This window comes from Gymnoscopelus braueri, assembly GCF_963280865.1.
Source record: "Gymnoscopelus braueri genome assembly, chromosome: 9".
NCBI classification, from domain to species: Eukaryota; Metazoa; Chordata; class Actinopteri; order Myctophiformes; family Myctophidae; genus Gymnoscopelus; species Gymnoscopelus braueri.
The window spans coordinates 46312564-46327994 of record NC_137610.1 but is presented as its reverse complement, the minus strand read 5'-3'; the positions used below and the strand labels follow the sequence as shown (position 1 = coordinate 46327994).

The 15431-nt window shown below is 46.3% G+C and overlaps 1 protein-coding gene across 1 annotated transcript in view; it reads left to right on the top strand.

Annotated features, from left to right (window-relative positions):
- The first annotated feature begins 6723 nt into the window (after positions 1 to 6723).
- Positions 6724 to 15431, top strand: part of tspan9a (tetraspanin 9a) — a 162201-nt gene continuing 153493 nt past the window's right edge. Inside the window, exon 1 of the mRNA XM_080438750.1 lies at positions 6724 to 8000. Within this exon, the coding sequence (XP_080294876.1) occupies positions 7599 to 8000 (402 nt within the window). The 5' untranslated portion in view covers positions 6724 to 7598. The remainder of the gene's footprint in view (positions 8001 to 15431) is intronic.

Below are 15431 nucleotides of genomic sequence, written 5' to 3'. Positions count from 1 at the left end.
CTGGTTATCAGACTGAAGCGTGAAGCTCCAGGCAGTCCAATCAGAGAGTGGGCGGGGTCTATGGTCTGGAGCACTCTCTTTAGTCTTTACCTTAGGTGGCTTAAAGTATGATTTTTTTATACAGTGGTGGAAACATCCTTAACCCATTGAGACCTGAAGCCGATTCTACATGTCTCCTAAATCTTAACAGTTTTCTGAAAAACGTATGTTTCTATATCAGTGGTGCTCAATCTTTTTCATGTCAAGGACCCCCAAAATTATATGTATTTGGCCGCAGACCCCCATCAAAATATGTTGTTCCAGGGACCCCCCAGAAGCAAAGATTTGAGTTAGAAATGTTCGATTTAAAAATATATATATTCAAAGATTTGCACACATTTTCAAGATTTTTCAAAAATAGCAGATCTACAAGCTCGTAGCGCGGCACTCGGTGCCGCGCTATGAGCTTGTATATCTGCTATTTTGAATAGCCCAAAGTGTAAAATAATGCCTTTTAGCTCAAATCTAAAAATTACACAGTTCCAGGTCTTAATGGGTTAAACGTCCTTAAGTAAAAGTAGCAATACTGCAATGTAGAAATACCCTGTTACAAGTAAAAGTCTGGAATTCAAAATGTACTTTGAGTAAAAGTACAAAAGTATTGGTATCAAAATGTACTTAAAGTACGAAAAGTAGAAAGTACTCATTATGCAGAATGTCCCATTTCGCAAGTTGTCAAATCGATACAATTGATACAAATCCTTTGAAAATAGCCGATCTACAAGCTCACAACGTGTCGCATCGCGACGCATTGTGAGCCACCCTCCCCGCCCAGTTTCGTATAGAGACTCGGCCGAACCTGATTCACCACCATGGATTAAAACCTCCCGACTCCATGTTGGTGGGCAGGTAGTTAACCCTTGCACTACCAGAGCGTCCTACGTACAAGATGACAGTGGTGAGCGATATCGTTGGAATCATTTTCAGAGCGATTTCAAGAACCCTAGAAAGGGCTTGGAGCTAAGCAGTACAATTAGCATTACACAGGATGTAATGTAGCCCTACCTTCTGGCATCATCTGCCTCAGTGATTGTACTCTAAATGAAATGACTGCAGTATGTCTCATTAGCTAAGATACGGCTCACACAGTCTGGAGTTTCCCTGAGAACCAGAAACATTTCCACAGGTGCAGTACATTCATTTGATTATTCTGTATCGTTGCTGTCAGGCACACACCTTGTATCTCTGTATTTCATCTCTTTGTTTTTATTTCATAAAACACAGCTATTTTTTGCTATTTTCAAAAATAGCCGATCTACAAGTTCACAACACGTGCGACATTTAAGCTTGTAACTCTGCTATTTTCAAACATTTCAAATACAGGTCATGTTTTGTTTGTTTCGCGTACATTGACATGCTAAAAATAGGAACATTAGGTCAGTGGTTGAAAGTGGTTGAGTCTTAACTCTTTCAATGCCATGCTTATTTATGGAATTTTGGTTCTGAGTGCCACAACCAAAATTAATTGTAAAAAAAAAAGTGCTTAGGAGCCGAGATAAAGCCTTTTTCAGTAAAAAGTTAAACAAGAAGTGAATGGAGCAGCAAATCTTCAAATCATCATATCTTGGGTTCTGAACATGTTTTTCCAAAACAAAAAAAAAAGAATTTTTTTTTAGTTTTTTTTTTTATGACGTATTTGACGTAGTGTGGCACACGGGGCGTCAGGCCTCATGACGTATTTGACGTATTGTGGCACTGAAATGAACACAAGCTTATGCCTAATAAATAATAACTACAGTGGATCCATTTTAACACAGGTATTTTATTTTCTATTTCCTGAAAAGTAACGGTTTTGGCCTGCCAATGTTGCCAGGTCTGCTTATTATAAGCGACTTTGGTCTTGTTTTCCTGTAAAGTCGCTTGTAAATATTCAGTTGCCCAGGGCTAAAGACGGGCTCTAGTCTAGTCAGGACCAACCGAACATGCTCGTTTTCTCATCGTCGCATCGATATAGGACCGGACGGACCTCTACCCGACGGAACGACGATATCCAAGAACAATTTGTCGGCAGCCGAGTCGGCCCAAAATCGAAAAATGTGTTAGACTGGTGCAATTATGAAAGTAGTGGACTATAACAGACTGCACCTCCACCCCTGCAGTGTACTACCCGTAAATTTCGGACTATAAGCCGCGACTTTTTTCCAATTTTTCGACCCTGCGGCTTATATAACGGTGCGGCTTATCTATGGATTTTTACAGCTAACGGCCACTAGGGGACCTCCTAAATCTATGGATTTTACACCCGCGGCTTATAGTCCAGTGCGGCTTATATATGTACAAATCATTCAATTTAGCTGCTGCGGCTTATATTCAGGTGCGGCTTATAGTGCGAAAATTACGGTACTCTATCTGCATGCCAGAACCGTGGCTGTCCATGCCACAAATCTTGTCACTTTTGACAGTTTTGCTAATCAAATTTGTAAGCTGCCTCATGAAAAGATTTAAAAAAAAGATATTTTTAAAATAATTCCATGTTTTTCCTCAGTTATACGAGAATTAATTTCATAACTAAGCCAAAGCCGTCATGGCATAGTCCACTGTTGACTGATTCAAACAGTGCCTGGCTAATCGTGCATAATGCATCTTGTTCATGGTCCCATTGATCTGACACATGCCCAGTATTTAAGTATTTGTACTGTGTTAGATCGGCCAGTATCTTGTGAAGCATTGTGAGAAGGACTGGTTCTCTGGTCTGGCTGGTTCTCCGTTCCCTCTGAACTCTAATCTCTCCGGTCTCCTCTGTCCTTGCAACAGATGTTGAAAGAGCTGCCAGAATGTACTCGACATGAGAGAGAATGTTCAAAGGCTGTGTTCTGCTCTGTTTCTGTATTATTATATATATATTTTAACTTCATTTTCATCACGTCCCGTACACACCCCCTCTCAAATCTGTGTCATTTCTCTCTTTTTCTCTCTTCTTTATCTTGCAAGTTGCCCCATCGGTACAAAATGAGTCACTGTGGGCCCTCCTCGGTGTTCAGTCGATGAATAGATCTTCACACAGCGGGCCGAGGAGGGTAGGCTCGGATGTGTCCTTCAGCCAGCTCGAGAAATCACCAAACGCACGCATGCTAAGGGCCCCTCCGTGCTCTCATGAACGCCTGGATCTCTCAAAGTGGGTTCTGCTGACGCACATGGTATTGAATTAGGAGTTACGGGTCTGATGCGGTCTAATCAGAAGAGCCCGGGGATCCGAGACTAGTGTCGTTCAGCTCTCAATGGAGATGGGTAAATCTCCTCACAGCCGTTTGAAGCATGTGATACTGCCACTGTCGGCAACGCATGGCATTAAGGCACCATTATGGTTGAATGTACCCATATTATGCGCCGCAGATATCTCAAGGGAGGGATAACTCTTAAGATGGTTGCCAGAGATTGCGGGTTCCCCCACACAACCCCCTGAACTGCAAACATTTGATTAAGGGCTCTGGGGGATTTGTGGAAGCTGAATCTAATTGTCTACATTAAAACGCGTCGATGCCGTTGGGAGAGCTGGATCTGTGGTTTTCTTTTAACCCATTAAGACCCGAGGCCGATTCTACGAATGTCTTCTAAATCCTAACAGTTTTCTGGAAAACGTAATGTTGCGTTATCAGTGGTGCTCCAACTTTTTCATGTCAAGAACCCCCAAATTAAATGTATTTGGCCGCGGACCCCCATCTCAAAATATTTTGTTCCAGGGACCCCCAGAAGCAAAGATTTGAGTTTAAAATGCTCGCTTTAAAAGGATATATATATATATATATACAAAGATTTGCACACATTTAAAAAAAACTAAAATAGCAGATCTACAAGCTCGTAGCGTGGCACCGAGCCAAAGTGTAAAATAATTATTTTTAGCTCAAATCAAAAAATTACACAGATGCGTTCCCAGTCTTCATGGGTTAAACAAGATGTTATTGTTTTTTAACGAGAAATAAAGAATTGTCATCACAATAGCAGTGATTTCCAATAGACACCAAACATGTTGCTAATACTGTTACCAATCAAGGTTTCGCTGACGCTTTGTCTGTCTGTGTTCAGTGAGAAATTGATAGAAGTTGTACTTTTGGCAACAATTCAACTGAATGAAATCTTGTCGATTGGCACAGGAAGCATGTGTAGACATTCCGTAAAGGAATCAAATAAAGGTTGTTGTTTTCAATTAAAGGACCTCACCACCTTCAATACAGTGTGGTAAGCTCCCCATGCATTGGCTTCGACCATACGGTGCACACACTGCAGACCACTGTCCCTTTAATGGATTTATTTTTAGATTTTGAGTTGAGTTTACATGTATCTTCGCATTAAAACGTTCCTGAATAATTGACTCATTGTTGGCTAAACATTATTGCGGGGTTAATACATCATGGACAATTTGAATTTCATTTGTTAATCAATCTTGTCTCAAGGGATATTTTTTTGCAAAACCTTTCAAATCAATCTGCACTTTTAAAAGGCATTTAAACGCAACACTGGACTGATGATATTAAGTGTGTCGGATTACTGTACCATCAGTATCTCAAGCAAGCAAGCAACATTTCTGTAAGTTGACAATGAACTAAACTTACCAGGCATGGTATGGTTCTTAAAGGGATAGTTCACCCCAAAACATTGTTTTCCTATCGATTAGTCACCCCGTGGAGACTTGAATTCATGGATATGAAATTAAATCAAATCATTGACGACAAAAAAAAATAATCTATGAATTCAAGTCTCCATGTGGTGACTAATCGAAAAAAGTCATTTTAGGGGTGAACTATCTCTTTAAAACCTATTGACCGGATTCCCAAGTGCTCTGCACTAGACCCGTCCTGTTTTCTCTCGACACAAACATTTTCGTAGTTAACAGACTTCCATTTTGCTGTGTAGAGTAACTTACCATAGTCAATGCCAATTATGACTTCAGTCAAAAGTGATTTTCTACAAGCCATTTTCATGCGTTTAATACCTGTGATGTTGTTCGGGCCATGTTCCATTCTGTAACCATTTGATACAAAAAGTGTGTATAATCCACTGTATGCGGTGTTAGTGGATTCACCTTTAGAACAATTCAGCCGAAACGCTCCAGTCTGTGGCTTTAGCTATCATTGGCACTCACCAATGTCTTCTGTCAGCTTGCTGACAGAAGACCATTACCCCAGCACAACAGCACACCGTTTAAACAGTAAACCTGTTTTAGCCAGACAAGCCCTGAACAAAGGTTGGCTTTGTGAGTGAGTGGACAGAATGATATTTATGTTGGCCATTGTTAGCTTACAGCTTGCTCTGGGTTGGAATTAAACCGTAACGCGCACACCTCACACACGTAAACAAACAAACACGGCCAGAACAGCTACTCCCCTCATGAATTTGAAATCTTCTATCAGAGCTTTATGAATAAGCCGGGCGTGCCATGCTCCTAAAAAATGTAATTGGTCATTCTTTCTCACTTATCATCTGGTCTGTGCTCATTAAAAAATGTGTTATATTTGTTGTATTTCAGACCGGAAGGTTCGTTAAGTGCGAGAGCAAAACTGGTCTATAAAGTCGCGATGTTAAACCCTAGTGCGTGAAACAGCTATGGCATTCCGTGTTTGACCCTGGCTTTTCCATAGGATAGGGGTCGAGAATGTTGACGCCGCTATCGCCTTCTCGTGCTCAGAAGGGTGCCATAATTCCAACGGGCTGCAGCCCTGCCAGTTCCATGAGAAGGGCTCCTTACATGGCAGAGGGCAGTGCAGTCGGAAGACGAATGGCGGCTTGAGCCGACCCGCATAGCCGACTTTGACAAAGCTGCGAGCTCAGAGAACCCTCGTCACCAGACGCCGAACTCGTTCGGCCGTGAGATATCAATCTGATGTTAAAGCCAGGCCAGTCTTCGCAAAATGGAAAAACAAATCGCCCCCGGGTGCCAGGAGTTAAATATGGTGCCAATATGGCAGTGTGCAGAATAAAAATTATGAGACTGTAAATATGGACCAGGGGGTCGGGGTGGAGGAGGGATAGCTGCCCCCTCGGCGTGAGCAGCTATCCTGGTGTACATGAAATCATAGTTGCTGATATACCACCCCCCTCGCTCCCCTTGAGGCTGACAGTGAAAGCCTTCAGTCACACGCTTAAATAGATGTTATTAATATGCTCTCTCTACCTCTCCTGGTCCCCCCCCCCACACACACACACACAACCCCTATACCCCGTGCTCCTCCTTCACGCACACACACAATTCCCCAAGCTTGTCTCGTGATGTGTTTGTTTTTAGTTTGTCTTAAGTGTATTTTCATGACACTGGCCTCTCCCTGGACCGCCTTGGTCCTGCAGAACTGCTGAACTTGTATAGTCAAGAAGAAGAAGCTAAAGGTACTGATGAGGCTTATTAAAAGGCACTGTGAGGGGAGAGAGGGGAGAGAGAGAGAGAGAGGGGAGGAGTGCCGGAGCGGCTCGCAGCTGCCGCATTGGGCGACTGCTCGGTAATGGGGGAGTGGCCAAGAGAGAGAGAGAGAGAGAGAGAGCGTGTGTGTGTGAGAAAGAGAGGAGGGGGCGTGCATGGGGAGGCTTAGTGCTCTTGCTGGGGGGGAGAGGGAATGCCCGCTAGTTGCGGCCGCCGATAATAGCGCATCAACCGCTTTTTTGCTACTGAGAGAGAGAGAGTGTGAGTGAGCACGGTGCACAGAGACAGAGCTGCTGAGCGCTAGAATGGTATAGGACAGCAGAGAGAGGGAATAAGGCGCACTGAGAGGAAGAGAAGAGAGGGGAGGACCAGAGAACACGTTTGGAGTGTGTAGAGAGAGAGAGAGAGAGAGAGGTAGAGAGAGAGAGAGAGAGAGAGCTGAGGCAGCACACGAGCGGAGCAGGAGGAGGAGGAGGAAGGAGGAGAGGAGAGATAGAAGTGGTAGTGTGTGAAGAGCCTGCTGGTGCAGGGGGAGAGTTACATACAGTATACCAGGGAAGGGACCAGTGGGGGGAGCGAGCGGCTGTCGCATCTGCCCCCGAGAATCTAGTGCTGAGGTCAGCAGGGGAATGTGGAAGTGGAGCAGCTGAGAGAGAGAGGTGGAGAGATTCACAAGGGGGTCTGACTCCCACTGGAATATACCCCCCCCCCCCCTACCCCACCACACCACCACCACACCACCACCACCCCACCCTCCAGGCAGAGTGCTGTGCACAGAGAGCAGAGCCAGCAGAGAGCAGAGAGCGCTGTGTGACACCACGGGGGCACAGGTTGAGCCTATAGCACCACCAAACATCCCCCCTCTCTCTCTCTCTATCTCTCCTCCTCCCTTAAGTAGGGTGATGCTCCCCGCGGGACCCCTTCTTTCCGCCGCTAATCCGGGACTATCGAGGAAACGGCCGCGTTCAAGGGACAGACGAGTGTGAGCCATCAGCGGGATAGTTCCAGTCCTTCTCTGCCTCCACTTTAAGGGGCTAGAACCTTTCTCTTTTTTTTTTTGAGTTGGGGGTCAACTTCTAGTGCCGGGGGGTCGTGCGCGTGCAGCCGCGCGTGTTCGGGAAGGAACTAAGTGGTTTTGACACCTCTTGAGACTATGGTCGACTGTGCGTCAGCAAGCGCCCCATCATCCGCCGCAGCCGCTCTATAGAGCATGGAGAAGTCCAGCAGCGACGAGTCAGCCATTCACCGCAGCCCGTCCGTGGACAGCCGCGACTCCGACTTCGCCCGCGCCTCCACCTCCAACGGCAAACCGTTCGGCGGCCGCGGCTTCACCGCCGGCGCGTTCTACGGCTCCACGGGGCCGCGCAATAACGCACAGCAGCAGGCGCAGCAGCAGGCTGGGGCTGGGGTGGCGGCGGCGGTGCCGGCTGACGCCAGTGGCGCGGGAGACAAGAGCGGCAATAAGTACAGCTCCCCGAAGGGCAGCAAGTACGTGGTGTTTTACCTGGATCTATCGTTTGTGTTCCTTTTAGAATTCAAGAAGTGCAACATGGCTAGAGGCTGCCTCTGCTGTCTGAAGTATATGATGTTCTTCTTCAATCTCATCTTCTGGGTAAGTGTTTTCTCGTTTATTCTGTCTTCTATTCTGGCATATCTCTCTCTCCATCGCTCTCTCTCACACTCTCTCATGCTCTCTCGCTCTCCCTCTGTTTTCACCTGCTCTTCTTTGATGATAATTACACATATAAGACATGCTGTGTGCCACAGCAAGCTAAGCTTTTTCTGGATCGAGCAACTGTTATATCATGAATGATGCTTAGCCCTGTGTGTAATTTGTCGTACTACGAAATAGCAGATCTACATAGCTCACGACGTGTCACGTTTTGCGAGGCGTCGCGAAGTTGTAGATCTGCAATGTTTCCACGTAAAAGTGCACGGATATAAGATGGTTGTGCGCAGGCAGGCAGGAGGTTTGGTTGGTGCCTGATGACAGGATTCTTATTAACTGTGAGGCAGCATGTCATGACGGTTGTGCGTTCTCGTGTTTCGGTTCATTACGTCAGGCTGCTCATGCATGCCCTTTCATTCTGGATGAGCTGCTGTCCTCTGGGTTGCAGGAGCGCTGCTGCTGCTGCGCCGCGGCGCGTTATCCTTCTTTCGGTGTGTGAGGCTGGGAATTGGGGAGGGGGGGGGGATAGTTGCTGAAATCTGGTCCTGGTGGGGATGGGGGGGGGCTTTGAAATACCCCCCCCCCCCCCCCCCCCCTGGGTTCACTGGGGTTTTCCATTCAGGTGGTTTTACAGCGTGCCCTGATTTACAGCTAACACAGCGGTTGAAATGCCGCGCATGTTGAGTACTGAGTACTGAGTACTTGGGGGGGGGGGGGGGACATGCCGGTACGCTGACGTGACACCGACGGTGCCACCGCAACATGCCGTAAAGGGACACCACATGTAATGACCTGGCCATTAAGAGGGAGCCACATTTCATCTGAAGGCGCCACTGACCCGAGGGAGGGAGGGAGGGAGGAGGAGGGGGGGGACCTGATAGGTGTCGTCATTTCAGGAAGACACCTTTGATCCCGGGGAGATAATGCCGTGAATGACTCTATTAGAAAATGTGATAATTCAGCAATTTTACTTAACTTACTAATTTATTTATTTACTTACATGCTTTCCTCTGACAAAGAACCCCATCAGATTGTAATATCGGCATTCAATTATCAGATTTTATTATAATATTCTAACATCGATCACACTCAGTCTAAATCCACTCACAATCAAAATGTCAATATGTCACTCATGTCGCCCCCTGGAACACCCCCCTCCCCCCAACTCCCCCCCCCGCCCCATTTGTTTGTGAAAGTTGGTGGTCCCCTCCAACATTGACACAGTGGATTATGGGGCTTAGAGTTTTATGAGGCCAAGCCTTTGGTGTGAAGGCAGTGAAGCGTTACGAGTGAGAAAAACATCCTTAACACGCTGGGTGGGGAGGAGGGGGGGGGGAGGGGGGTGGTCCGTACCATCCCCAGCCCCACCACCATGGCACTGCCACTGCGATGACTCTAGGGGCCATGCTAACTGGGGCACATCGGGGCCCATTCGGCCGTATTACCAGAGCTGGCCCATGCAGCCCATGGTGATGATATAATATACACCAGCATTTTGAATAATTTACACATTATTATGTATAGTCCATTTACCGCTGAAGCATCAGCCCAGCCAGGAGGCAGGCCGCTGGCACGAGCTGTGTTGGACTCGCTTAGTTATCCTGCTCTGGGGCAAAAATATGCCCCGCTGTCAAATCCACAGAGACTGTAGGCTGATTTATACTTAGTAATTGCACGTCGTCGCTGTGGCGCAACCGGACGTAGCAGATCTACAAGCTTGCGAGGGGTTGCAGCTGCGACGCGTTGTAGAGCTTGTAGATCTGCTATTTGATCGCACCGGTCGTGCAATTGCTAAGTATAACTCAGGCTGTGAGTGGGATTGGCATGGCAGGCAGGACTGGTTCACACTGAGGACATTGAAATGGCTTAAGGGCTATTACAGTTTGTCTGACCCTAACTTCACTGTTGAAGAAAGCGTGGGCTGTCACACACATTTGATATTTGTTTTTGATATTTGATGCCTGGATCACCAATGTTTATTTAAGCCTTGTACATATACCTCTAGACTTTACGCACAATTCTCTTTTGTACTGCTATTCGGAGGAAGCTTGCACATAACAAGTTTTTGTGCAACAACTCTTTTATACCTGTTGTAAACTTGGGATGTGTTGACAATAAACTTGAAGTTGAAATAACTTGATGTTGCAGAGGTAGATGTTCATTTATGTTGCCTTGATTGGAGTACGCCCCTTTGTGGACTGCATTGTGGGTATCGTTTGTTGGTTTACCACTCGGCCGTGACGGGCATCTCCTCACGAGCAAACTGGCCATCAACCGCCACTGTTTGAAATGGTTTACTAAACAAATAGTCATTTGGCCTTTGTTTATTCAGCAAAATGGGAGATCAGAGATACAGAGAGGGTGGGTTAAAGGTGACACAATGACCTTTCCTCTAACACATGTCCAGCATGCTATAGGTTCCTATAGAACAGAAGCTGACTGCATACTAAAGGCCACCGGGGGTCCAATGTGACCCTGACATGGACTGCCGGAGGGCCAGTCAGCGGGGGGATTTGTGCGAAGGCGTTTTGCTGTCTGGGGGTCTTTGTGAGCTCAAGTCACACTTAACCCTTTGGAGTGGCAGAACCTCTCTGCTAATAACCAGCTGCCGCGCGCCACTAATAGAGAGAGTTGGGGGGGAAAAGAGGCTTTGGCTTTCAAAGCTCGGTGGCCTCTCGGTGGACTAAAACAGCCTTTTAAAAAATCAATTTGCGGCATCCTTAGAGGGTACAAGAGGGGGGACACCCCCGTAGCATTGAGGGACCTCTCTTTATACGCTATGCATACATATGTATGCACGGCACGCGTGAGCTACTCCAGAGCAGACATGCAGGTCTCAAGTGGCTTTTGGGATCCTGCACTAGAACGGATCAGCTCATGCTGTGCATTAATTGAGCTCTCGTAATGTTTCGGTTAATGAATGCCACCCGCCCACACGCGCCACCACATCTGCATATTGTAGCTCGTTGCCCTCCGCCCACCCTTGGCTCAGCATGAATGAACACTATTTCCTGGAGGAGAGACCCTCTTAGAAGGGGGCGAGTGGTCCTCAGTCTAATCTGGGAGAGACCCTCTTTAGAGGGAGGCTAGTGATCTTCTCGGGTCTGTCTGCACGCTTGATGACCTGAGTGTCATTCGCACCCACGGGCTGACTGGTACTTTGTGTCCGACTGAGGGCTTGTATAGCATTCCCTCCTCCCTTTGCCGTGCATGCATGTGGGCCCACTGTTGGACTCGCTGCGGGGTTAACGGGGTTGGGGGTCAGCTTGTATCCTGACACCCCTGGGACCGCGTTGCTCCCCTCCCGGTGACACTCCAGGAATCGCAATGTCACTGTGACTGGCGGCGGAGGTCCGACTCTGAAGATACTGCGGGAGGGGTGGGGGGGTTGGGTGAGGGGGGGGTGTAATTCGATGCCAGGTACAGCGGAGTGTCTCTCACGCACACACACACGCAAAAACATGCCCACATACAGACATGCACAATGCATAGGTACAAACTTCTCAAATATTCATACACATGCACGCACACACACACATACGGCAGGGCACGGCATCGTTGAACGTGCACAACCCCACGCCATCCGTTCCGCCGGGCTTTATGCAGAAGTAACTTGAAGCAGGAGGTAAACAGTGACAGGCACTCCTGGCATCTCTACATGCATGCGCTCATCCCCTCCTCGCCCCTCTTCCAGCAGTTGTTCGCGGCCATCTGGCTCCTCTTTCTTATGGGGGGGGGGATTAAGAGGAGGCTGAGCCCCCCTCAGGGGGGGGAGGGTTTCCAGGCCGATTATACAGCGCTATGCGGTGGTTGGTCATCAGCGCGTTCGGAGGACACTCATCAAAGTGACCAACCACGCGGATTATTGTTCAGTGACGGTATCTGATCCGGGTTCCTTATCGAGGGGATCTGCTATTAACCCATTAAGACCGGGAAAGTATCTGTGTCATTTAAACATTTCTTTGGCTATTCAAAAATATCAGATATACAAGCTCATGGTGCGGCACCGAGTGCCGCGCCATGAGCTTGTAGATCTGCTATTTTTTTTTAATCTTGATTTTTTTTTGCTAATCTTTGAATATATATATATTTTTTAAAGCGAACATTTTTTACTTTTAACTTGCTTCTGGGGGTCCTTGGAACAAAATATGTCCTTGGAACAATTTTTTTTCAGATGGGGGTCGGCGGCCAAATACATATAATTTTGGAGGTCCTTACATAAGTGTTTCAGAAAACTGTTTCGATTTAGAAGACATTTGTAGAACCCCCAGAAGCAAAGATTTGAGTTGCAAATGTTCGCTTAAAAAAACATATATACGGTATTCAAAGATTTGCGCAAACTTTCACAGAAAAAAAAAGCTCATCTACAAGCACTCGTTGCCTCGCTATGAGCTTGTATATCTGCTATTTTTGAATAGCCAAAGAAATATTAAAATGACACAGATGCGTTCCCGGTCTTAATGGGTTAAACACGGACACACACACATTCATGCAAGGGCTGCAGGTATGCCCGACATGAGGGGGGGGGGGGTGATTAATGTTGTTCCTATTAATGGCTGCCCTGTGAGCAGAACGGCGTCGGTGCTCTTCCTCTGTGTTCACAGCGGTGGTGTCCTCTCGGGTGGAGTCACATTACTCTTCCACGACCGGCGCGCTACTGTACTTCATTCCTTTACTGTCGTCATTCCTTTACTGTACTTCATTCCTTTACTGTACTTCATTCCTTTACTGTACTTCATTCCTTTACTGTCTTCATTCCTTTACTGTACTTCCCAGGGTTCACTCTTTGTGGGCCCGCCGGTTTTTGGAATTGTAACTGCAAGGTTGATGTCATTTGAAAAGAGGAGATGAAGTAAAACATTTAAAAAAATACATGTATAAAGAATTGCACGACCTCATTGTCCCCCATACACACGTACGTATGCTTGCACGTGCACGCGTGCCAGAGGACCCCGAACCCTAATAGACCTGTGAAATTCATTCTGAGATCTAATTGGTTCCGACGTTTTTTTAAATGACGGACTCGACCACCTAATGGATTTGTTCCTGAGGTCCTGGATTGGATCCGACATGTTCCGGATCCGTGCCCTAATTGGACCCGTGAAATTCATTCACAGATCCGATTTGTTTCCGAGATAGGCTACTACAGAAACCGACCCTGACTGTTATATGGACCTGAACAGCCTAATAATTACAATTGCTATAAAAAAAATACTGTTCTATCAGTAGTAGACGCCAGTTACAGTGTAGGCCATTGGTTCTCAAAGTGGGGTCCGGGGACCCCCAGGGGTCCTTGAGGGAGTTCCAGGTTTTCCCCAGCTAAATGATGGATAGTTAGGAACCAAATGGACCCATATGGGTCTGTAACTCTGAGAAAGTACAAATGGAACCAAATGGATCCATTAAGGTCCATTTGGTTCCATTTGTACTCTCTCAGAGTACAAATGGGTACATTGATTGTACATAATAAATTGAGTCCCAGAGATAGAAATGTCGTTAAATGGGGGTATGTAGCCCATGCATGACAAACTGGGGGTCCTTGAAATTGAAATGGTTGAAAATCACTGCTAGAGCCGTAAACATCTTCTCTTATGGCGGGTCCCTGGCATATCTTTTCAAATGGGGGTCCGCGGGCTAATAAGTGTAAATGTGGGGGTCCTTGACATAAAACTGTTTGAGAACTACTGTTATAGGCTATACCCCATAATTGAATCTTAACACACACACAGGCACACATACACACAAATGTACTATGGAAAGTCACTCTCTCTTTTGTGCACACACAAATACACTGTACTGTACATACAGTATGCAAAGGCTTACTCATGGGTACGTACTGTACTGTACATGCGTGTCACACGCATGTACGTACCCATGCATATCATATGATTCAGACTCATAATTCATGTTTTCTCTGTCTTGTCCTCCTCGGCTCATCCACCAAAACATGTGTCCAAAATGAGCATCAACAGCGGCGTGTCTTTTGTCAGAGATTGGGGATGTGTAGCTAAACGGAGCCCCATGCCATTATCCACGCCGTATCAAAAGCCTCATTTCATATTCAACATTTCAGAGAGGAGAAAAAAAAATGTCAGCTCAGCATCCTTATCCCATTAAGACCGGGAACACGTCTGTGTGTCATTTTTTTATTTCTTTGGGCTATTCAAAAATAGCAGATATACAAGCTCGTAGCGCGGCACCGAGTGCCGCGCTACGAGCTTGTAGATCTGCTATTTTTGAAAAATCCTGAAAATCGTTGAATATGTATTTTTTAAAGTGAACATTTGTAACTCAAATCTTTGCCTCTGGGGGATTCTACAAATGTCTTCTAAATCCTATCAGTGGTTCTCAAACCTTTTTCATGTCAAGGACCCCCAAAATTATATATATTTGGCCACGGACCCCCATCTCAAAATATTTTGTTCCAGGGACTCCCCAGAAGCAAAGATCTCAGTTAAAAATGTTCGCTTTAAAAATATATGCATACATTTTAAATTCAATGATTTGCACATCATTTTCAAAAATAGCAGATATACAAGCTCATAGAGCGGCACTTGGTGCCGCGCTATGAGCTTGTATATCTGCTATTTTTTTAATAACCAAAGAAAATTTTGAATAGATGCGTTCCCGGTCTTAATGGGTTATCTCACCAGTGCAAGAGGGGTGGCGCTATCAAAGCGGATCCTATTGTTGGCGGAGAGAGAGAGAGAGAGAACCAGAGTGTGTTTAGCATTCATGAATTCCATAGCGCTTGCTTATAGAAGGGGAAACGCTTGGAGGGTTTATAAACCATTTGGTCAAAGGCAACAAAAGATTAGTTTCTTCATCGATTTAATCAACTGGAGTTGACATTTCAGATTCAAATGTATACCCGGGCTCTCATTCATTGACCAAGGAGTGGAGCTGATGATATACTTTCAAATATGTGTTTGTGTGTGTGTTTGTGTGTGTTGTGTGTGTGTGTGTGTGTGTGTGTGTGTGTGTGTGTGTGTGTGTGTGTGTGTGTGTGTGTGTGTGTGCGACTGTGTGTGTGTGTGTGTGTGTGTGTGTGTGTGTGTGTGTGTGTGTGTGTGTGTGTGTGTGTGTGTGTGTGTGTGTGTGTGTGTGTGTGTGTGTGTGTGTGTGTGTGTGTGTTGTTTTTCTATTTGGCAGCCTGGGACATACCCACAGACTAGTTGTTAGAGGGCTTCAACTTGGGATGCCCAAAAATGAGGCAAAAAGGCTGGCAAAGTATTGTGCTGTCTCTGCTAGAATTGGCAGGTGCCACCTAGGGCGGAGACGCTGTTACTTATACCCATAGAGCAGTGGTTTTGAACCTTTTTCATGCCAAGGACCCCTAAATTGATACACATTTGGCCGCGGACCCCCATCTGA